The following is a 23,414-nucleotide window of genomic DNA, read 5'->3' on the forward strand; positions in this document are numbered from 1 at the left end:
CTAAAAAATGTGCACCCAAGTCTTGAATTCCCCCATCCTAGGGAAAAGACAAATACTATTAATCTTATCTATACCCCTCATAATTTTATGACCATCTATAAGGTCACCTCTCCACCTCCTACCCTCTAGTGACAAAAGTCCCAGCCTATCTACCCTTTCTTTATAACTCAAACCTTACATACCCAGCAACATCCTGGTACATTTCTTCTGGGTCCCCTCCAGCTTAATAATATCCTTTCTATAACTGGACAACCAGAACAGGACACAGTACTCCAGAAGCAGTCTCACCGATGACTTCCCAACTCCTATACTCAAAGGACTGAGCAATTAAGGCAGGCATGCTAAATGCCTTTTTAACCAACCTGTCTATATGTGAGAGAAACTTTAATGAATTATATACTTGAATCCCTAGGTCCCTCTGCTCTACAACACTACCCAAGGACAAAAAAACGTGGCTCTGGAAAAGCACAGCAGATCAGGCAGCTCCTCGAATGCTGCCTGACCTGCTGTGCTTTTCCAGCACCTCATTTTTTGACTTTGATCTCCAGCAATCTGCAATCCTTACTTTCTCCTGGTCATTATAACACTACCCAAGGCTCTACCATTAATTGTATAAGTCCCACCCCTGTTTGTTGTACCAAAATGCAATACCTCACATTTATCCAGATTGAACTGCACCTGCCATTTTTCAGCCCATTGACCCATTTGATCAAGATCCCTTGGAAATCTAAGAAAACCTTCTTCACTGTCTACTATGCGACTAATTTTGGTGTCATCTGCAAACTTACTAACTATGCCTTCTATATTCTCATCCAAATCTTTTATATAAATGACAAACAAGTGTGGATGCAGACCAATCCCAGTGGCATACTGCTGATGACAGGTCTCCAATCCAAAAAAAACCCTCCCCAACACTCTCTGTCTCCTGCAATTAAGCCAATTATGTATCCAATTGGCAAGCTCACCCTGAGTCCCATGTGACCAACTTTACTAATTAGTCAACCATGCAGAACCTTGTCAAAGGCTTTACTAAAATCCAAGTAAACAATGTCTATTGCTCTGGCATTATCGACCTTTTTAGCAACTTCCTCAAAAGAAAATTCTCTGTGACCGAGGTAACTATTATGTAACTGTTATTTAAGCAAAATAGTCTTGGTCATTGTGGAAGAAGATGAATAATAAACGTAATTTCCAATTTCAAAATAAACGTGTTTTGTCATTCCACTTGCAATTAAATAAATTAGATAGAACAAGGTTTTGTATCATGAACACCATTTCCTACTATTTCTAGGTGACCTTGTTACTGGCCTGATAATCTGCATGGGCATCCACTCATAGCAGCAAAATGAAGAGATTCTGTGTCTAAATGAATGGGTGTATTTAAAGCTCAGACCCAAGGACATCTGCATAATGCCTGCGGATTTAGCTTGGCTTCTACTTCTTTCTGCTTTATTAGTTCCATTGATTTTAATGTTAAAGTCAGCATTCCAAACTTCTGAGCAATCCTTAGCCTAGTTTATAAACCTGGCAAACGATGGTGGAAATATACTTTGAGTAAAAATAAAGCTATGTGCCCATGAGGGAAATATAAAGAACTGAAGAGTAACTACAGTAAAACCATGAAACACAAATCACAACAAGCCACTTGCTTTGGAAACATTCGGTGGAAGCGTAAACGGAAGTCAGGCAGCAAATTTGAAAAACAAAGGCAAAAACTAACATGTTGTAAATCTCAAATAAAAACATGCAATGTTGGAACTGCATGTTAGGGAATGCAAGTTTAACCTTTTCGATAAAATACTTCATTAAAATTTGTTGAACTTGGAGGTATGTTTTGTCGCATTTTAGAGCCAACTGCATCCCACGGGAGTGAATGTTTAACCTTTTCGATAAAATACTTCATCAGAATTTGTTGAACTTGGAGGTATGTTTTGTACCATTTTAGAGCCAACATCATTCCCCCTAATGTCTCCCTTGTTCTGCCTACAGGCTGCCATTGTCTCTTTCATGCACATATTGCACACATTGCACAGAGCACCTAGATTCAGTTTCTTTCTAAACATTTAGTGATATCAAACCAACCACTTTTCATTCTTGAGAAATGATCTTATCAACTTTAGATACAACTGAAGTACTATACAAGTGTAGTTTATTATCAGATTGGTTTGTTTTGTGTTATTTTGTTCATTTGGTTTACAAAAAGGATAAAGAACCCCTTAAATGAGAACCATCGATTTAACACTTTATCCAAACTCAGAGATGTGAATTTGTTTTGAAACCGTATTACTAACTAACAAGGGAATATTCTACCAATCTGATGAATACAGATACATCTCACAGAGATGCTGATTGAGTAATAGAATCATACAGCACAGAAACAGACCCTTCGGTCCAACCAGTCCAGGTGAATGAATCCAAAACTAAACTAGTCCCACCTGGCCCATATCCCTCCAAACCTTTCCTATTCACGTATCTATCCAAATGATTTTTAGGCATTGTAATTGTCCCCACATCCACCATTCCTTCCGGAAGTTAATTCCACATGTGTATCACTATTCTTGTAAAACATTTGACCATTTTAATAAAAAATGTCTCTTCTCTCACCTTAAAATGTGTCACCTAGTCTTGAAATCCCCCATCCTAGGGAAAAGACAACTACCATTAACTCCATCCATACCCCTCATTATTTTATAAATTTCTGTCAGGGGTCACCTGTGAACCTCCTATGCCCCAGTGATATTCACCAACTAAGGATATGAATATCTTACTTTCACCCCATATCCAAGTTTTCCAATTATAAATACTGTAGAGTGATTAGATGCTTTTTTCTCTTAATTCTACTCCCAGATTAATAACCCCTCACAAAACTGCATTTTTTTTTCATTCCTCACATACAACGTTGTAACTTGGTTGAGTGGTGAGTAACTGGAGCTAAATTCTGACATTAGGAACCAGACTAAAAAGTAAATTTATTTCACATCCATTTAATACAGCTAATGTAAGGCAAAGCCATTGTCCCATTAGTGTACAATGCACTTGAATTCAATTCCCTGCAATGAAAAATCAAAGACCCACCTTCTCTCAGTTTTTGTTTTAAATTATAAATTTGTTTATTCTTAGAGAACAAATGGCCACATCTTCCCTGGGTCAAGGTAAACCCTGCATTTCGAATAAATATGAAATTTTGAAATTCAATGTGTAATGTACCACATATCATTTGATATATTGGCTGCCACAAGATGACACACTCCATTAGCAAGTAGAATAATCAAAACAATGCATGGTCTCTTTATATTTGCTGTAAGAGACCCTGCAACATGTTGATTCATGTGGTGCTTGAAAAGATTATCTTATGACAGTAGCTGGTGTTGTTCTGACTTTTATTTTTTGGCCATGTGCTTTTCCAGTTGGGACAGAGAGGTCTAAATAGATCAACACTGTGAAAAATCACGCTGTTGGTTTGGGCTGATGGACTGAATCACTGTAGACAGAATCAAAAGCAGTCAACACTACTATAGGGGGACATTTCAACTTACTTCTATCATCATCATTTTCTCCAAAGAACCATTAGAAAATCATTCTTATCATGCTTAGTTTTCTTTCTCATGCTTTTTCTAAAATGAACTATTATCGGAGAAGGTTCCATTAATTTGGAAAATTGTGAATGGAACTCCTTTATTTGAAAAGGTAGGGAGACAGAAAACACGAATCAACAGGTCAGTCCATTAGCATTTGTCTTAGGGAAAATGTTAGTCACTATTATTAAAGTCATTTATCGCAGGTCACCTTGGAGAACAAAAGTAACAAAGCATAACAGACGTGGTTTTGTGAAAAGGAAATGATGTTGAACTAATTTATTAGAATTAATTGAGAAAGTAATATGCTGTGAATAAAAGGGGAGCAATAAATATGCTCAGCTCAGATGTCCAAAAGGCATTTGATAAAATGTCACATCAAAGGTTATTGTGGAAAATAAAAGCTCGCAGTGTAATTGGTGACAAATTGCAATAATAGAAGATTGACTGGCTAACAGGAAACAGGAACTTGGTATAATTGGTTCATTTTCTAGTTAGCAAGGCGTAATGAATGGTGTGCAATATTATCTGCGCTGAAGCTTCAACCTTTTGCAATTTATGTAAATAACTTGCACGAAGAGAATTAAGTTATAGTTGCACAATTTGCTGATCACACAAAAATAGGTCAGAAAGTAAGTTGTAAAGTGGACATAAGAAGGCTACGAAAGGATTTGGATAGGTTTAGTGATTGGCAAATATCTGGAAAATTGAGTATAATGTAGGAAAATATGCAATTGTCCAGTTTTGCTTCAAGAATAGAAAAATGGCATATCATCTGAATGATGAGAGATTGCAGAGCTTTGAGATTCAAAATGTGTCCTTGTGCGTAAATTATAAAAGGACAGCAAGTAATTAGGAGAGCTAATAAAATGTTATTTATTGAGAGGAGAATTGAATACAGAAGTATGGAGGTTATACTTCAGATATACAGTGTAATGATGAGACCACATCTGGGGCCTGTATGGATCCTAAATCAAATTAATTTTGACCTATAAATTTTACTCAAACTGCAAGTAAAAACAGAAACTCTAATTGATTAAAGGAATGCTAACATTCATATTTCCAACAATCACTTTAAAGGAAATGGAAGAAATTGAATTCCTGAAAATAAATTGCTTGTATTTAGAGTTCGTACCTCCAGTACATCGAAACTGCAAGTCTGGTGATTTTCCACATCAAACTCATGGATGGTGAGCTCAATACTGCTGCCAGGATCTCCGTGAATGACCCAAATACATTCCTGATTATGTGGATACCTGTCTGGATAGCCGGGACTGCTGAATCTGCCTTTTGACCCAAACAGTTCTTCACCACATCCTGAACAAAGAAAGAAATGCAATAAAATCAAAGCTGATAGCAGTGTAACCACACAGGCACGGAACTTGAAACAGCAAGGGCCATTTAAAATTAGTGTTGAATTCAAACAGACTCTATTTTTCCAGTTGCAGGGGTCTTAAACTAGGAGTCACAAATCTATGGAGGAGATGTAAATGCTCGCCAAGGGTAGATATGGTCAGTCGAAGTGTCATGTTCAGAATACTAATGGGCAATGGAAAATAACACATGAATGCATAGACATCCTAACAAGACTATTCACATTGACCAAAGGGAGGATTTCACATTTTGTATCAGGATCACAATGTTGGGGTGAAATGGGAGTCGTGACTCTGTATTGTGCAGGGCCCAGTCATTCTGCAGTGATATTGCCTCAACTGGTCCAGAGGAGGAGTTTGTATTCCAGTTAATGACAGTGGTTGCGTAAGCTCACGAAGGAGGTGCAAGTAATGTGCCACCATATTGAGGCGCACTCTGAACAACTATAAAAAAATTCTATCTTGAGAAAATGATCCATCAGCCAGGGTACCACTGTGGAGGGAAACTGTACCACAGGATACCCTGTCCCAGCAAGTCAGATAGAGACAATCTCAAAGTCTAGATCTGCCTGGGGCAGGATGGTACCAGTCAGTTAGATCCTGGCCAATGGTGTGAAGGTAAGCACCTTCCCACCTCTATGTCTATCTGGGCAGTAATTTAGCCCAAAGAATTAGGTACATGTTGATTCATATCACAATGTATGTGCACACAGACAAATATATACATGCAGGCACCCAGTTTTTCATACTACCACGTAAAAGATATCCTCACTCAAATAGGAGAAAGGCAAGTCATGAGAGGGATACACACAGTTTACAGAGATATATTGACAGATTATGTAATTGGGCAAAAAAATTGGCAAATAGAGTATACTATGGCAAAATGTGAAGTTGTTCATTTTACAATTTAAATGATATAAATGGAGAAAAACTGCAGAAAGCTGCAACATAAAGGGACCTGAGAATACTTGTACATGAATCACAGAAAGCCAACATATAGGTGCAGCAGGTAATCAGGAAGGCTAATGAAACATTGGCATCGGAGGGTCCCCTCATGGATCTGCTCCTGGGCTTGGCCAGGCTGTTTATAAGTAGGCCCAGGCAGATAGCTGTGGAGGGGGGCATATCTGCTGACTCCTCTTCAGTGGTTACATTTGTGCCTGGGTATTCTTGGAGAGGGAGCATGCCGTGCCCATCAGTGATCTGAACGCTTTTAGAAAGAGGTGGGCAACATGGAGGATATAGTGCTTTATTTCCCTCTTCAAATCCATTTTGAGTCAGTCACTTTCCTATTACCCATCGCCCTTTCACCTTTGTTGGTCTAAATTGCACATAACAGGCTTTGTATGCAAATATTTGATTAGCTGCATGGGTGATTTTGGCAGTGGCCAAGTTGATCAGAGTGCTTAATAGATTTTCTGAGTCTAAACAAAGAAAGAAAATGAAATGAAAGAAAAGCGTAGGGAACCCTTACTGCAATAATGCAAACTTGTAGTGTGACTACATCTAGTCAAAGAGTCATAGAGATGTACAGCATGAATACAGACCCTTCAGCCCAACTCATCCACGCCGACCAGATATCCTAACTTAATCTAGTCCTATTTGCCAGCATTTGGCACATATCCCTCTAAATCTTCTTATTCATGTACCCATCTAGATGCCTTTTAAATTGTACCAGCGTGCCCACTTCCTCTGTCAGCTCATTCCATAGACACACCACCCTCCACATGAAAAAATTACCCTTTAGGTTCCTTTTAAATGTTTCCTCTCTCACACTAAACTTATGCCCTCTCGTTCTGAACACCCTCAACCCCAGGGAAAAGACCTTGTCTACTTAGCTGATCCATACCCCTCATAACTTTGTAAACCTTGATAAGGTCACTTCTCAGTCTCCAAAAACAGTCCCAGCCTATCCTGTAGCTCAAACCCTCCATCATCCTTATCAATCTTTTCTGAGTCCTTTCAATTTTCACAACATTATTCCAGGGTAGTGTGAGCAGTTTTCGTCGCCTTATTTAAGGAAAAATATTATTCCATTGGAGGCAGTTCAGGGAAGGTTCACTAGGATGATCCCCAGAGGCACCGCCTTATGAGCAAAGGCCAAACAGGTTGGAACTCTACTCATTGGAGTTTAGAAGAATAAGAGATGATCACATTGAAATGTGTAAGATTCTTACAGGGCCTGACAGGGTAAATGCTGAAAGGATGCTTCACCCCGTGGGAAAGTCTTGAACCAGATGACATAGTGTCAGAAGGGGGGGAGGTGCAATTTAAGACTGAGCTGAAGGGGAATTTCTTCTCTCAGAGAACTGAGAATCTTTGGAACTGCATGCCACAGAGAGCTGTGCAGGCAGAATACTTGTTTCTGTTTAAAGCTGAGATAGATTGATTCTTGTTTAATATAGCAAACAAGAGTTATAGGGAAAGGGCAAGACAGTGTACATGAGGAATGTCAGATCAGCCACAACCCTATTGAAAAGCAGAGAGGCTCAAGGAGCCAAATGGCCTACTCTTGTTCCTGTTTCTTACAGTCTTACACTAAGTCTCCCCGTGTCTGCGTGGGTTTCCTCCGGGTGCTCCGGTTTCCTCCCACAGTCCAAAGATGTGCAGGTCAGGTGAATTGGCCATGCTAAATTGCCCCTAGTGTTAGGTAAGGGGTAGATGTAGGGGTATGGGTGGGTTGCGCTTCGGCGGATCGGTGTGGACTTGTTGGGCCGAAGGGCCTGTTTCCACACTGTAAGTAATCTAATCTAATCTAATCTAATAAAGTCTCCATGATACTCAGTTTCTAAAGTGTGATGAAAAATAGACTTCTTCCCCTGCCTTTTGTAAGTATAAATAAGTTAAACAAAGTGTTCAAGGCCAAGATAGCCATAGCTGATCACAAATCTCACACCTCTCTCTCTCTCATGTATGTTTCTGGTATAATAACATTCCAATGCATTACAAGATGAGATCCAAGTTCAGAGAAGTTGATTACAAATGTTTTTGAGAGGAGAATTGTCAGCACAAATGTCTATTAAATAGGCTTGGCTTCACAGATGGTCAGATTTCTCAAGCTGCTTAGTATGATGGATTGCTGTGGCTTCAAACTAATGTCCTCAAACTGACTTTTTTTTTCAAAAACACGTCACGAAAGCTTTGCACCATTAGCTGAAACAACCTAAACCATGAAAGGTCAAAGTGGGGCTTTTATTTTTATTATTATTCATTGGGTGTTGGCATCACTGGCTACCCAGCATTTACTGCCTATCCCTTGGTACTGTTGAGAAGGTGGTGGTGAGTTGTCTTATTGAACTGCTGCAGTCCATTTGGTGTAGGTACACCCACAATACTGTTAGGGTGGAAGTTTCAGGATTTTGACCTAGTGACCACGAAGAAGCAACAACATTTCCAAGTCAGGATGGTGAATGGTTTGGAGGGGAACTTGCAAGAGGTGGTTGTCCTATGTGTCTGCTGTTCTTGTTCTCCTAGATTGTCTTGATCATGGGTTTGGAAGATGCTACTTAAGAAACGTAGAGATTGTCCAGGTCTTTGTTCTTTTGGGCCTGAACTGTTTCAGTAATTTAGGAATGGTGTTGAATATTATGCAATCATTAGTGAACTTCCTTATGAAGGAGTGAAGGTCATTAATAAAGCAGCTGAAGATAGTTGGCTCTATGAAACTACACTAAGAAACTCCTACAGATATATCCTGGAGTTGAGATGATTGGCTTTCAACAAGCCCAACCATCTTATTTTGTGCAGGGTGTGACTCTAACCAGCTCAGAGCTTTCCCCTGATTCCCACTGACTCTAATCTTGGCAGGATTTCTTGAACATAAAGGGTTTGGAGGGATATGGGCCAAATGCTGGCAAATGGGACTAGATTAGCTTAGGATATCTGGTCGGCATGGATGAGTTGGACCAAAGGGTTTGTTTCCGTGCTGTACATCTCTATGACTCTAAGTCTCACAAATGCTGATTGTTCAGATGCCAGGATTATGCAAGGGGTATTTTTGGGGCAGACGTTGGAAACACATTGAACACTTAAGTCTGAAAATAGTAAAATAAAAACAGAGCAACTTGATTAAATCATTTCACATTGGAGCCCTCAACAATAAGGAGAGTGGTAGTAAAGGAGCAAAACCACTCCTTTCCGGTGAAGCAGTAACCTATTTGCACTTCAATCAAATTAGTCCAGGTTATTTGCTGCTAACATTCTCAGAATTTCATTCTCCCAATATTGTATTACCACTCTAGTTCTGCAAAACACATCTGGATAAATTTATTTAACTCAGAGATCTTTATCATGACACTGGCCTCCTTGCCACGCTCTCAGGGAATAACACAGTTCTTCATTGTGATTAACGTTTAGGTTATGGAGAACTGTTACTCATATCCTGAACTGTTTCTGAGATTCCCCACAGATTATCAGCTCACACACCTGGCAGCCATCTGCAGAGAGAGAAACAGAGTGAATGTTTCAAGTCTGATATGACTCTTCCTTAGAATCATATCTTTCCCCCATTAGGAAGAGAGTCAAGCCGCCCAGGAAGTGGAATTCTTCATCTTCACTGGCTCTTGTATGTCCTTTCTACTATAGACCCCCTGTATCCATATGGCTCTGAGAGTGACTTACCATCAACCTGTAGAGTTCACCAGCAGAACAGGCTTCCACACCATCGATGCTCAACTTATCTGTGACCATTATTTTGGAGATGTGCACAGATTATGCACACATAATGGAGAATTCACACGTTTCTGCTCCTCTTCAGATCTTTGGGCCACACAGGGATGGCTGCTGGGATACCAGGCCTACTCCGTCCAAATGTCTGATGATACTTTTAAGTATCCCGCAGATTGATGCAAAATGAAGATACAATGCTGCCCACACCTCCGCCAGAGCCACAGTGAAACAGACTTCTGCCTCCTTAAAATGAGGTTTCGATGTCTGGACAGTTGCAGTGTGACCTTGCTGAATAGCACAAAAAGGAGGTTGCTGCATCAGTGTGACACACTGTGCCCTTTACAACTGGAGCTGAACAAACCGGGGATCATCTGTTTGCAGAGGAAATGGAGAACCAACAGCAATCCTCTGAAGATGAAGATGAGAATCCAAATTTTGACCAAGAGGGACATGAAGAGACCATGAGAGAGTTAAGTAAAGTAGCCAGAAAATATCTGATGAAACTTACTTCCAGGATGAATGAGCTAGCTTTGAATTTCCATGTATTGTGTAGCTTTCAGTTAGTCATAAATCAAGCAGCCTCTGGTCAGTCCAAAATACATGTGGACCTGGTTATTTTCAGTCCTTGAATATTTCTGTTGCTAAATAAATATCTTCACATCCATATGATTGTGTGCTTGGTATCTTTGGATGATACAACAAGTACTTCTTTATTTTAAATCCTTTCACTATTAAGGAGAAAGTCTCAATTACTGGGCTACTTCAGGAAAATCCTATGGTACTAAGGTTGGGTAGCTTTTTCAGTCAGCATATGTTATCCAAATCTTATGCAGTGCAGTCCCTCATGATAGCCAATAGGTTGGGAGTGATTTTGAAGCACCCCCTTTTCACCCTCCCTGTGTCAGAGTTTGTGTAACCTGCTGAAACTTTCCTATAGGACAGCATTTAATCGATTAGAATTAGTGCTGTGTCCAGTGTCTCCAAGCAGGCCAATGCATGATGACAGAAAGTGGAGATGTGAACATTCCATTGTATACCTCCCAGCCTTGAATAGCAGTACGCACTTTTGAAAAGCAGATGGATAGAATGAACCTTTCTCTCCAGATGTGTGTGGAATCATCACTGATTCTGTGGGCTTAAACACAAGGTGGGTGTATGCGTGGAGGATTTACAGTTATAGAGATGTACAGCACGGAAGCAGACTCTTTGGTCCAACTCGTCCATGCCGACCAGATATCCCAACCTAAATCTAGTCCCACTTGCCGGTACCTGGCCAATATCCCTCTAAACCCTTCCTAATCATATACCCATCCAAATGCCTTTTAAATGTTGCAGTTGTACTAGCCTCCAACGCTTCCTCTGGCAGTTCATTCCATACATGTACCACCCTCTGCGTGAAAAAGTTGCCCCTTTGGTCTCTTTTATATCATTCCCCTCTCACCCTAAACCTATGCCCTCTAGTTCTGGACTTCCTCAACGCCAGGAAAATACTTTGTCTATTTATCCTATCCATGTCCCGACACTCTAGGGAAAACAGCCCTAGCCTATTCAAAATCTCCATATAGATCAAATCCTCCAACCCTGGCAACATCCTTGTAAATCTTTTCTAAACCCTTTCAAATTTCAATTTTGTGCTGGGAAGACCCTTATGAACCACTTGTGGCCTCACTGTTGCTCAAATCACGATGGAAGATATTTTTACAAAATTGCAAGATTATTTTCAGTGATATATCTAGTTATGTACCCTCAGTAAATCTTTACTTTCTGCCTGTCCTAAGATGCCTAAGTGCAGTCCTAACTTTTGCAAGTAGGTTGGAAGGAACCTGCATTGTACTTGGTCCTCTTCTCCCAAACACTTGGGTAGTTATCCTGAGGGGCATTTTTCCCAAGACTGTTTTGTCCAGATGCAGATTTGCTCTCCTTGGCATGGATTTCTGCAGGCTTTGGCATCATCAGCAGGGAGGTGGTGATGAGGCTGGGCACCTCTAAAGTCTCCCAAGGGGAAACATCAGATGGTCTTGTGTGTGGATACTCATCCCCATGGATCTCTGCTAGCATCCCTCCTCCCTCCCCATCCCTGGCAGGCTGTGTCAGCCTGCCCACAGAGGCAGCCAGAGGTACAAAGACCAGATTGTTAATCTTGGTGGACTCCATCTTTCACTGATTTATCAACAGCCTCTGACAAACTTGCCTTGCTGTTCCTGGGTCTGTCTTGACATTTTTGAGAAGTCTGTAATGACTGAAATCTTAGGATCATCTTCTGCCCAGGACTCAGCAAGCATCTAGGAGCCCTACAAGTGTCAAAGAACTGGGATGTTTCTTCCAAACTGTGGAAATGTGACAGTGATGTTCTTATCAGATTGTATTCCCAATTTCCAAAATCCAAAGAAGAATGATATTAGACTCAAAATGTTAACTCTGTTTCTCTCTTCACAAATGTTGTCAGATCTGCTGCGTTTCTTCAGCACTTTCTGTTTTTATTTTAGATTTCCATCCATACATTTAACTTTCAATGAGAAGAATGCTGCAAAATGCAAGCAGTACGCGTTTGTGTTGGAAGTTTCTAAACAAGAATTCCCAAGCGAGAATCAGAACGGACTTCGGGAAAGTAAAACACTTTTTTTAACCCTGTCTGCTCTGACTTTCCTTCCCTGACAACTAGAACAACCTGTGTATCACCACATTGAGCATTCATTAGGTTGTTGTGAAGAAAAATTGGTCCTAAATCCCTGAAATGTTTTAAACATAAATTATGGTTTCGAAAAGACCAACTGAAATCTGGTGGGTTTTTCTAGTGGCTAGACTTTGCCATTCTTACACTCCTATTTTTGGACTCATTGCATCAATCATGCAATAAATTAAAGGGAACTATTTCCAGTAGGCCTCAGGACATAAATTGTAATTTCCTTTTACGTTTTCTAATGACTCATTTTCCCGTTTTGATTCATTGTGGGATATTTGAATAATGCCTGCTCAAACCATTCTGGCAAACAACTGCTTCTGGCTCATTAAAACAAATGATGATATTTTTGAGAACAACCACCTTTCTACAAAATCAAATGACTGTGAAACTGTTTCGTTTCGATGTCAAATCATTATGGCACGGTGGTAAACAAGCAATGGGAAATATTTAAGAAACAATTCAAAATATCTAACAAAAATACATTTCACTGGAAAAATAAATGTGAAAGATCACTTCTTGTCTTGCTATGGTTTGATTAGATTAGATTCCCTACAGTATGGAAATAGGCCCTTCGGCCCAACAAATCCACACTGACCCTCCGAAGAGTAACCCACCCCGACCTTATATTTACCCCTGCCTAATGCACCTAACACTATGGACAATTTAGCATGGCCAATTCACCTGATGTGCACATCTTTGGATTGTAGGAGGAAATGGGAGTATCTGGAGGAAACCCAAGCAGACACAGGGAGAATGTGCAAACCCCACACAGACAGTTGCCCAAGGCTGGAATTGAAGCTGGGTCCCTGGTGCTGTGAGGCAGCTGTGCTAACCACTGAGCCACCGTGTCTCCCCATATGGTGATGCATCAGATGTGGTGTCAGTTCAATGTCTATCAGGGCAGGTGTTGTGTAGGGTATGGTGTTAGGTGTTGTTTGTAGGTGTGCAGTATTTGGTGGGTCTACAGTATTTGGAGGCACCGTGTCAGGTCCTTCAGGGCTTTGTGTCAATTTGAGGGGTGTCAGGTAATTTGGGTGGGGGGGGCGCAGCTTGGGTAGTGGAAGGGTTGTGGCGGTGACTGTGACGAGGAAGGTGACTGTCAGTTTTGGCCATTGTCAGATTGAAGGAGCAGTTGTCAAGAGCTTGGCTTATGGAGGAATAATTTGTCAGAAGGGAGTTTTCCATTTAATCACTACCCGAGAGAAGTTAGAGCTGGTTTTAATGCACTGGGCTCCTCATGGTGGCATTTAAATTTTAGCGATTCAGAACCATCTAAAATCTCCAACATTTTTGTACTGTTCCAAACGCAGGGAAATTGCCCCATGGAACTTTCCATTTCCTGGGCAATTTGCAGCAATGTTGGGATTTCTGCAAGATCCTGATGAGCAACACATTCTTCAGTGTATAAAACTCTGCAGTTTTCAGCATAAAACTCTGCAGCGAGACGGCTACCACGGCAACAGAGTGGCTGGGGCCCAGTGCAAACCCAAATGGCAGTAGCAGTGAGGCAGCGGCCTGCAGCGAATGATGGCATGAGCGAGATCAGCGATGAGGTGACATCAGCAAAGGATGGTAGCAGTAGGGGGTCAGTAACGAGGTGGCACCAAAGGATGGCAGCAGTGGGGGTCAGTAACAAAGTGGCAGCTGCGGAGGTCAGTGATGAGGTGATAGCAGCGAAGAATGGCAGCAGCAGGGGTCAGTAATGAGGTGGCACCAAAGGATGGCAGCAGTGGGGGTCAGGAATGAGGTAGCACCAGTGAAGGAAGGCAGCAGTGGGGGGCAATGACGAGGTGGCACCAACAAAGGATGGCAGAGTGGGGGTCAGTAACGAGGTGGCACCAGTGAAAGAAGGCAGCAGTGGGGGACAGTGATGAGGTGGCACCTATGAAGAATGACAGCAGCAGGGGTCAGTGATGAGGTGACAACAGCGGCAGGTGGCAGCAGCAGGGCTTGGGCCTGAAGCTTTGCGAGCAATGGCCAAGCCTGGCGTGCCCGATGCAGATCAGCAGCAGCAGCTGGCAGTGAAGGTGTCTGGTGAGCACAGGCAAGTGTTCAGCCCAGCACAGGTGAAAGGGAGCCCTCTTGAGAAAAGCCCAGCTTGGTGAGTCTGCAAGTCCTTGCTTAAGAAAGGACTGTAATGTTTGACTTTTAAAACTTCATTTCTTTAACTTTTCAACCTAATTCTTTATTTTTATACTTCTGTAACTAAGATTCTGTACCTAGGTACTTTGTACCTGAGATGGCACCATGTGTGGCAACATCATACATTTTTCACTGTACTCTTGTTCCCCATATTTGAATACACATGACAATAAAACCTGCATCTAAATCTAAAAAAACAACCATCTGGGCATTGGAACTTCTGGGCGATTGAATTGAAGTTTAGTATAAGTTTCTCCTGCACCAATTTCTACTGTACTATGTAACCTTTCATTGAAATGTGTCATCATATCATTAATGCAAAATGTTACTGCAAAATAATGGGAGGCAAATTTCCTCCTCAAAGCAGACAACAATTTCCTTTAAGAAATTAGAGGTTGGGAACTGTAGTAATCAGGTGAAAACTTTATGAATACATTGATCATAAACTGATTTTTGGTGATTGCCTTAGAATAAAAAGGAAAATATATAATAATGACGAGGCCTTTTTTTCTGATAGCAAAGTGATGGACCAAATGTTGTTGGACATCAGTAGGAGAAAACAGGAAAAGAAAAGGCGAAACAATTCAGGAAGCCATAATTAAGCTATGCTATTGTTCTATTTTAAAAGCCTAACGTTTGTAGGAGGAAGGAAAGGCTCAAGGATCTAAGCAGTTCCACAGTTTAGAAGTTAGTTGGATTTGTCATCCAGAAACTATTTGATGAATGGTGAATTGGTAATCACAATTAAAAGAACTTTGTGATTGTTTAAAAAAAAGTATTGTCCCTTGCTGGTAGGGAAAGGAGTCAGTGGAGATAATCCCATTTTCACCATATAGGCAGCAAACCTTATATTTCGATATCATCAACATGTTAAGGTGAAGGAGACCATTTGGCCTATCTTGCCCAGATTCAAAATGAACATTGTGTCTTAGTACCTTTTTACCAGACCCTTCCCCATTGTTTTGATTTGAAATGAATGAATGAATGGGAATGTCTAATCAGATGGAAGACAGGAAAGATTAAATGGCACAAAGGTTGGTAATGTAAGGCCAAAGTGAGTGGTAAAGAGACAAGTAAAGCAATAAAGGATTCATCCAGAGGAGGTATGAATGATGTAATGACAAAGGGTAAAGAAAATTCTTCCCGAATTCTCCACCTTGCACCCACTCTAGTCATAGCATCCTGCAGTATTCTATTAAAGCTCAAATCAAACTCAAGGAACAACACACCACCTTTCAATTCAGCCTTCCAGACTCAACACAGGTTTCTACAATTTCAGATTGTAATCTTTGCCCCAATATTGTTTCCTTTCTCCTTGCGAGCATTAAAAGCTGCACTTGAGGGCCAATCTAATCCATTGGAAATGTTTGTGTGAAATGTTTGGGATGGTGGGCATTCTAATTGACTTTGATCCTCAATTTTTAATTCAATAGATGGCTCCAAAGTCGACTCCAAGTTAAGGTGCTCTCTTGGTCTCTGACTTGTCTGAGCTGAGCCCGCCTTTTTCAGTGGGACGACTAATCCTCCAAAACTGCTAACCCTCTGATCAGGCTCAGTATATTGCAGACTCTGCCACCACCTTTAATATGACAACCAACACAGAGGTGGCTACCTCCAAGAAGATGTCCCGGTGGACTCGCTTCCAGATATTGTGGTGGTGATATTGGGGCCCTAGATCCTGCAGTGAAACCCAGCCCATAACTCTGTTTCTGTGAGACTTGCTGACCTGATTACTACCAGTAATTTTCTCATTTCATTTCAGATTTCAAGAATTCATTGTGCTCTGCTGTTGCTTTGTGGGATTCTGGAACTGGACCTTGAAGACAATGGAAAAGCACTGGTTTCTTTCAATGTCAGTATAGTTAGTGCATTTAGTACCTGTTCAGTACAGATTCAGAGGTATTGGTATGTTAAATAAACTATCACAAGGGTCCCTCAATGCTCCTGAACACATTCTATACAGGAGTGAACCAACAAAAGACTGCACATCATGAAGCTACCCTCCATAGAGTATAACAGAACTAGCTGTTCTAATCCATAACAAAGCCTCTTATATTTTTTGTAAAGTAACCTTTTCAAAAAGAACATTTATTTCACTCAGAAATTTAGGAAAAGCAAACAAAAAGAAATTCCAGGAAGCTCTCACACATCTCAGGAAATTTTGGAAGTCTCAATTGTTATTTCAGTGCTAACACCTGCAAACATACAATTACCTGTTATTTTCCATGGATAATAAAAACTGAGAGCTGACTCGTTTTGGATTTTTATGGCTGCATAACAAGTATCCAGCGGTAGTCACTGCCTGACAGCAAGGTATTCACAAGAACTTAGTGCAAATACATTACCTCATTGCAAAGGCCCTTAGTTCAATGAATGTTCCTTTTATACAAAAAAACAAATAAACCTAATTATCTTTACAAGATTAAGTGCACCAGGAAGGGTGAAGCATTTTAATAAAATCTGTGCAGCAGAGAACTGTGTGGTTAACACTGTTGCAAAACTTATCTCAACTTCATTATTTCACGCCATGGTGAGTGATGCAGTTTTAACCAGACAGGGAAATCACTGCCACTTTAGAAATGACTGAAATTACACATTTCATTTCCCACTTTTCCACTTCCCTCTGTGCAGTCCTACGGAATGTCTGCAATAATGTCTGCCCCGGCACAGTTGCTAAGAGATTAAATAACAAACAAAGGCCAGTTATGAAATAAAGAAACAACTCATGTACTACACAGTCCTGTCTGTTGAAACAGTGGTACACTGAGAGAGCAAGAATTTATTATTTCAACAAATGTTGTCAATGTACTAAGTTTGATGAGAGATTTAGTAAATTGACTTTAACTGAATCCAGCTAATCTAAGAATGACATGCTCAGCAAGGGAAACAACTTCTGAGTATTTTCAATAATGCAGAACCACAGTTATCTCCAGCTATTAAAGTGGCAAAAATTGTTGTTAAAGTAAAAAAAGACAGTTTTATTGAAAATGATCACAAATTCAAATTCAAAACTGCATTCTGTATCAGCAGCATGTTATTTACTGATTAATTTGCAATGCTATGCTTGTTTTCCTATTCCATCTAAATGAAAATGAATTACACATGGATATTAAATTGATGAAAAATGTAGTAGGGCTAAATGCTGTTCCTCACAATGCCTCTCCATTGTATTGTTTCCACAGTTACATAAGTCATCCTTAGAAATAATCTAGTCATCTCAGTTTTTATATTGAGTGTAAATGAATTGTGAATATTATTCTCCCCTTTACTTATTTGGACAATAACAGATTGCTACTCTCAGATATTCCCAAATAAAATGCTTCTGCTAAAATGGCTACAACTTACATTTTTGTTGAAATTTCTATCTTTCCCTGAGCTCTCACAGTTCTCCCAATGATGGGCAAATAATTGTAATGCTGATATTTTGCTGGCACTGCCTAAAGTCACGCTTTGCTGCTTCCTGCAAGCAGTCGGGTGTGGCAGTCCAGAAACTGAAGGAACTTACAAATAGCAAAGCATAGGAGCGCATGATTCTTCAGTGATTCATTCTGTCCACATCAGATACAAAACTGTGATTTCAAAATGATTTTAATTTTATTGTAGGGCATCTTGGTTAAAAATTATTTCAAATTTGACTTTGACAAATTCAGTCATTATATTTGTCATTTTATTTTATCAAAAATGAATTTAAGTGTCTTGTGACATTGATCTATGTTAAATCTGCTATATAAATGCAAGTTGCTTTTGTTGGTTCAATTAGAATTGTAACACATTGTAACACAATTAAAGCATTAAGCTTGTTGAGCCAGCTTAACCATTCATTCCATCACTTATTTACCTCAATTCCACTTTTCTACACTATTCCCTAACCTCTAAATGTCATTAGTATCCAGAAATTTATTAAACACAGACTTTTTTTCTCAATTTCTCCTCATAAGACAATCCCTCTGTGACAAGTATATCTTTCCTTGGAAAAGAAGAACAAACTGTACACATTGCTCTATTTGTGGTACAACCAGGCCCTTTACATTTGCAGGGCGAAAGTGAGGACTGCAGATGCTGGAGATCAGAGTCCAGATTAGGGTGGTGCTGGAAAAGCACAGCAGATCAGGCAGCGTCTGAGGAGCAGGAAAATCAACGTTTCGGGCAAAAACCCTTCACCAGCACCAGTCTAGTCTTGACTCTTTTCAACTGCAGTAAAATATCTTTACTCCAGTACTCAAATCTACTTGTGATGAAGGCCAACATGCCATTTGCCTTCCTAATTGCTTGCAGCATCCATATGTTAGTTTTCAGTGGCTCATAAACAAGGACACCCAGCTACTTTCAGACACTAACACTTCCCAACCCACCCACTATTTAAGAAGTTATTTGCCTTTTGACTTTTATACTAAAGGGCATAACTTCACCCTTATTCACATTACATTCTATCTGCCATGAATTTGAAGATACACTGTTCAAAATCAAATTTAAACTTCACCTATACAGAAATTTTATTTTCAAAAGTTTCCTTCATCCAAGTAGTATGGAATATAACTTTCTATTTTCCACTTTCCCATTGGCATGTGACTTGGTAATCCTCAGATACACCTGACATTATCCCTTTCATCAAGCAACATTAATCAATTCAATTAAATATTGATTCACAATCTGACCAAATCAAATGCCCAGAACCAGAAATAGTGAATGTACAACTTTAAATGCGACTAGAGGGCAGCACGGTGGCTCAGTAGTTAGCACTGCTGCCTCACAGCACCAGGGACCTGGGTTTGATTCCAGCCTCAGGAGACTGTCTGTGTGGAGTTTGCACATTCTCCCAGTGTCTGTGTGGGTTTGCTCCAGTTTCCTCCCACAATCCAAAGATGTGCAGGTTCGATGAATTGTGCATGATAAACTGTCCATGGGATTAGTGAGGGGTAAATGTAGGGGAGGGAAATGGGTCTTGGTGAGTTACTCTTCGGACGGTCTGTGTGGACTTGTTGGGCCAAAGGGCCTGTTTCCATACTGTAGGGAATCTAACCTAATCAGTAAAGGCTCAAACTTTAAGCATAATGAAAAAGGTTTGATTTTTAGTCTCATATAGTCTCACAATAATTAACATTTCTTTAGTGATTTTACATATACCAAGGAGTAGGAGAAATCATCATCCCACTTTGAATGAACAGATTGAACTTTAGTGCCATGGTATCAGGGCCATTACTGGCACTGCCACTCCTGGATAACACAACCTTAAACTCACATGCAACAACCTGAGATTAGATGAACAGTAATTTTCTAAATTAAAAGCAATTTCAAAATGTTAAAAATATTTGCTTTGCTAAATAAATCAGTTGTGTTTGGCCTACTGTAGCTGGTAGTTCTCTTGACTCCTCTGTCTCTGCCTCTCAGATGGATGTGGCCTTACTTCTTAAATACATAACTCAACCTTGGCATTGTTTTCTTGAACTGCTGCAGCCTAATATAATGGCAATCGGTGCTATTAGATTGAGTTGGATTTCCACATGACAGCCACAAGAGTCTTGGGCTGTGTTCCCCAATTTCTAGTTTTCATGTGTGAAGCTGGTCAGCAATTTAGCCAGCTGCCAGGAGGAAAACAGAAAAGAACATCTCATTTCAAAACCTGGTCATTCAAAATGGCAGGAACTCGATCCCCCAAGACTTGCCAGATTTTGTCCATATTAATGGTCTCTGCAGCACCTCCACAACCCACAGTATGTGAAAATTAATCAGGTCTTCTCAGCAACCACTTGGTGGCGTACATGAGCAGGAAGAGATTCTGCAAGCATGCAGTCTAATTAAAAACACTCCTCTATGTACTGATGTTAGCTTCCTGGAAATCCCTCGACAAAGGCTTGAGCCATTTTTCATGTGAAGAAGCACTGTCATATTGACTCAGCCCTCTGGTGAAGCAGCTCCAAGAGCTTCTTTTCCCTGCTGATTTGTAAACTACTTCACTTTTTTAAAACTCTCTGCAGTCCTTTCAATAGCGGCCCAACCAGTAGAGTTCTTGGCTCGGTGCCTTTGTAATTGGAATGCTTTCTTTTTGAACAGCAAGGGCAGAAAATGAGGAGACGATTAACTGAGTCATTAGATTGCAAAACCCACGAGTAGGAGTAGATCATGGAGTCCATTGAGCCTCTACGCCATTTGATAGATCATAGTTGATTTTTCATGTTCATTAAAAGGATGTGGGGGTCTGCGGCTAGCGCAACATTGTTGCACAGAGGAACTACGCAGAGCAGAGGAAAATCACCTATACCAATGAACACAGTCTGCCGATTTCTCAGCAACAAACCCAAACAAGCAGACAAAACACGTCCAGAAACCCGAGCTACTCTCCCCTACATCAAAGACATCTCGGAAATGACTGCCCATCTACTCTGACCCCTTGGCCACAAACCCACCAACACACTAAAACAGCAACTAATGAACTTGAAAGACCCTATACAGACAATGAGCAAAACTAACATCATTTACAAAATACCGTGCAAGGACTGTAACAAACAGGCAGAAAAGTAGCCACCATGATACATGAACACCAACTAGCCACAAAAAGACATGACACTCTCTCACTAGTATTCTTACATACAGATGAGGAAGGACACCATTTCAACTGGGACAACACATCCATCCTAGGACTAGCCAACAAAGAAACGCACGAGAATTCCTAGAAGCATGGCATTCCAACTGGAACTCTAACCAACAAACACATCGAGTTAGATTCCATCTACCACCCCCTAAGAAAAGGAACAGGAAATGACTTTACCACAGGAAACAACATCACCGCAGGAAATGACATCACCAACCCAAAGAAATCCAAACATATGAATAGAAAGCATGAATTTCCAGCATTGCTTTGCATGAGGTCCACTGAAGATGTTACCCAGTAGGGTAACGAAACATCTGAAAATGAACCTTTCAGCTCAGCGAGCAAACCTACATCCAAATCCTTGCAAATCTATTCTGAATCCTTTCAAGTTTAACAACATTGTTCATATAGCAAGGAGACCAGAACTAAATGCAGTACTGTAAGAGTGGTCTAACCAATGTCCTGTACAGCTGCAACATGACCTCCCAATTCTGACATTCAGTGCACTGACCAAAGACAAAAGTGCCAAACACCTTCCTCACCATCCTGTCTACCTGCAAATACACTTTCAGGAATTATGCACTCAAACCCCATGGTTTCTTTCAAACAAAAATCTATGTCATTCAGCCTTGAACTTATTCAGTGACCCAATTCCATATGTCTCTGTTGAACATAATTCCAAAGAATAGGAATGTTCCTGGAAAAGGGATTCCTCTTAATCTCTTTATTATTTATCAATTGCTCCAGACACTCCATGAGGGAAAACATCTCAGAAACATCCTCCCAGCATTGATCCTTTCCAACTCCTCTCAGAATCATTTTTCATTCTTCTAAACTCCAATGAATATAAGTTTTACCTTATCAACCACTTCTCAGCTCTTTCTTTCCTGAATCAGCCAGTGAACATTCTCTGAATTGCTTCTAATGGAAGGGTGTTTCATCTTTAGTCAGAGGACCAGAGACACTCCAGGTCCTGTCTCACCAATGTCTTCTACAAGTGTAGCAAGACTTCCCTACTTCTATATTCCATCCTTGTTACAATAAAAAGGTCAACATTTCATTTGCCTCCATACTTACTTGCTTTACATTCATTCAACCTTTTTGTGGTACATCTACAAGGACACCAAGATTCCTCTGTACTGCAGCATTCTGCTGTCACTCTCCATTCTTCTGGCAAATGAAGGCAATTTCCCATTTTCTCACATCATGCTCCACATATATTCCTTTGCAGATTTTTTGTATCGCCCCGACAAGTTGCTTCCTGACCTATCACTGTATTGTCAGCAAGTTTTGCTGGTACACAGTGGGCCCCTGCATACAAGTTATTATTGTAAATTGTAAATAATTGAAAGCCCAACACCAATTACTGTGGTACACCATTAACTACAGCTTGAATAATGTCCCAATTCCTGTTAGTTAACTCAGTCTTCCATCTCTGCTAATATATCATTCTCAATACCATGTTGGCTGTCCCTGCATGTATTATCATTTTCTAAAAGTGCTGCTACTATCTCTTTAGTAATGGATTCTAGCATTTCACAAAGACAGATCTTAGACTAACTGGAAAATGAAAGCTGTTTCCTGCTTCCATTTTCCCTCATTTCTTGAATAGGTGTGTTACATTTATGGTTTGCCAAACTGCCTGGATCATTCTATAATCTCGGAAGTTTTGAAAGGTTGCAAGCATTTCAGTCACTATCTCTGCAGCCATTTTCTTAAGACATACAGAGTCTTTAGTCACACTAGTTTTGCAATAATATTTCTGTAATGATTGTGATAAGTTCTTCCTTCCCCTTTGTTCCAGACTTTTCTACCAATCTTGGAAAGCTTGAGTTGCTGTTCCAATGCCAACTTTAAAAAAAAACTCCTGTGGAGATATCCAGGATCAGCACTTAGTTGCTGGAAAAACAACTACGGTTTGAAGAATAATCTCGACATAACCATTTTATAGTAATAGCGGGAATAGGTAATTAAAAAATGGAGAGAACACACTAGGAACTTGGCAATTTGACATCCCAAATGAGCTTTAATGGATTTGACATAGGAAAGTCTGGGATAAATAACATGTAAATTTGCATCGGTTAGTGAAATAGTAAAACAAGGCTGGCTCATAAGATAAAAAGAAACAGCTGAGAGCCAGCTCAAACAATCTTCAGCAATATGTGTGTAACCTTACCATTCTGCAACCACAGCATCTGGAATCCATTCCCTGAAAAGCTGGAGTCCGAATGGAATTCAACATGCAGACTAGACCCAGAGCTTGTGCCTGATGGAGGTATAGCATTCCCACAGAAAGTACCAATAAGTGGAGACTGGGCACTGGATCCATCGTATAGCTAAATATATCGAAGCGAAAGAAAAACAAAAGCAGAGAAGTTACTGGC

At 40.3% G+C, this 23,414-nt stretch overlaps 1 protein-coding gene across 1 annotated transcript in view; it reads right to left on the bottom strand.

Annotated features, from left to right (window-relative positions):
• cubn (cubilin (intrinsic factor-cobalamin receptor)) overlaps window positions 1-23,414 on the bottom strand; it is a 295,475-nt gene that overhangs the window by 163,887 nt on the left and 108,174 nt on the right. Inside the window, exons 24-25 of the mRNA XM_072574987.1 lie at window positions 23,207-23,366; window positions 4,711-4,892 (exon numbers count right to left, since the gene is read on the bottom strand). Of these exons, the coding sequence (XP_072431088.1) occupies window positions 4,711-4,892; window positions 23,207-23,366 (342 nt within the window). The remainder of the gene's footprint in view (window positions 1-4,710; window positions 4,893-23,206; window positions 23,367-23,414) is intronic.

Source organism: Chiloscyllium punctatum, chromosome 8, assembly GCF_047496795.1.
Source record: "Chiloscyllium punctatum isolate Juve2018m chromosome 8, sChiPun1.3, whole genome shotgun sequence".
Lineage (NCBI taxonomy): Eukaryota > Metazoa > Chordata > Chondrichthyes > Orectolobiformes > Hemiscylliidae > Chiloscyllium > Chiloscyllium punctatum.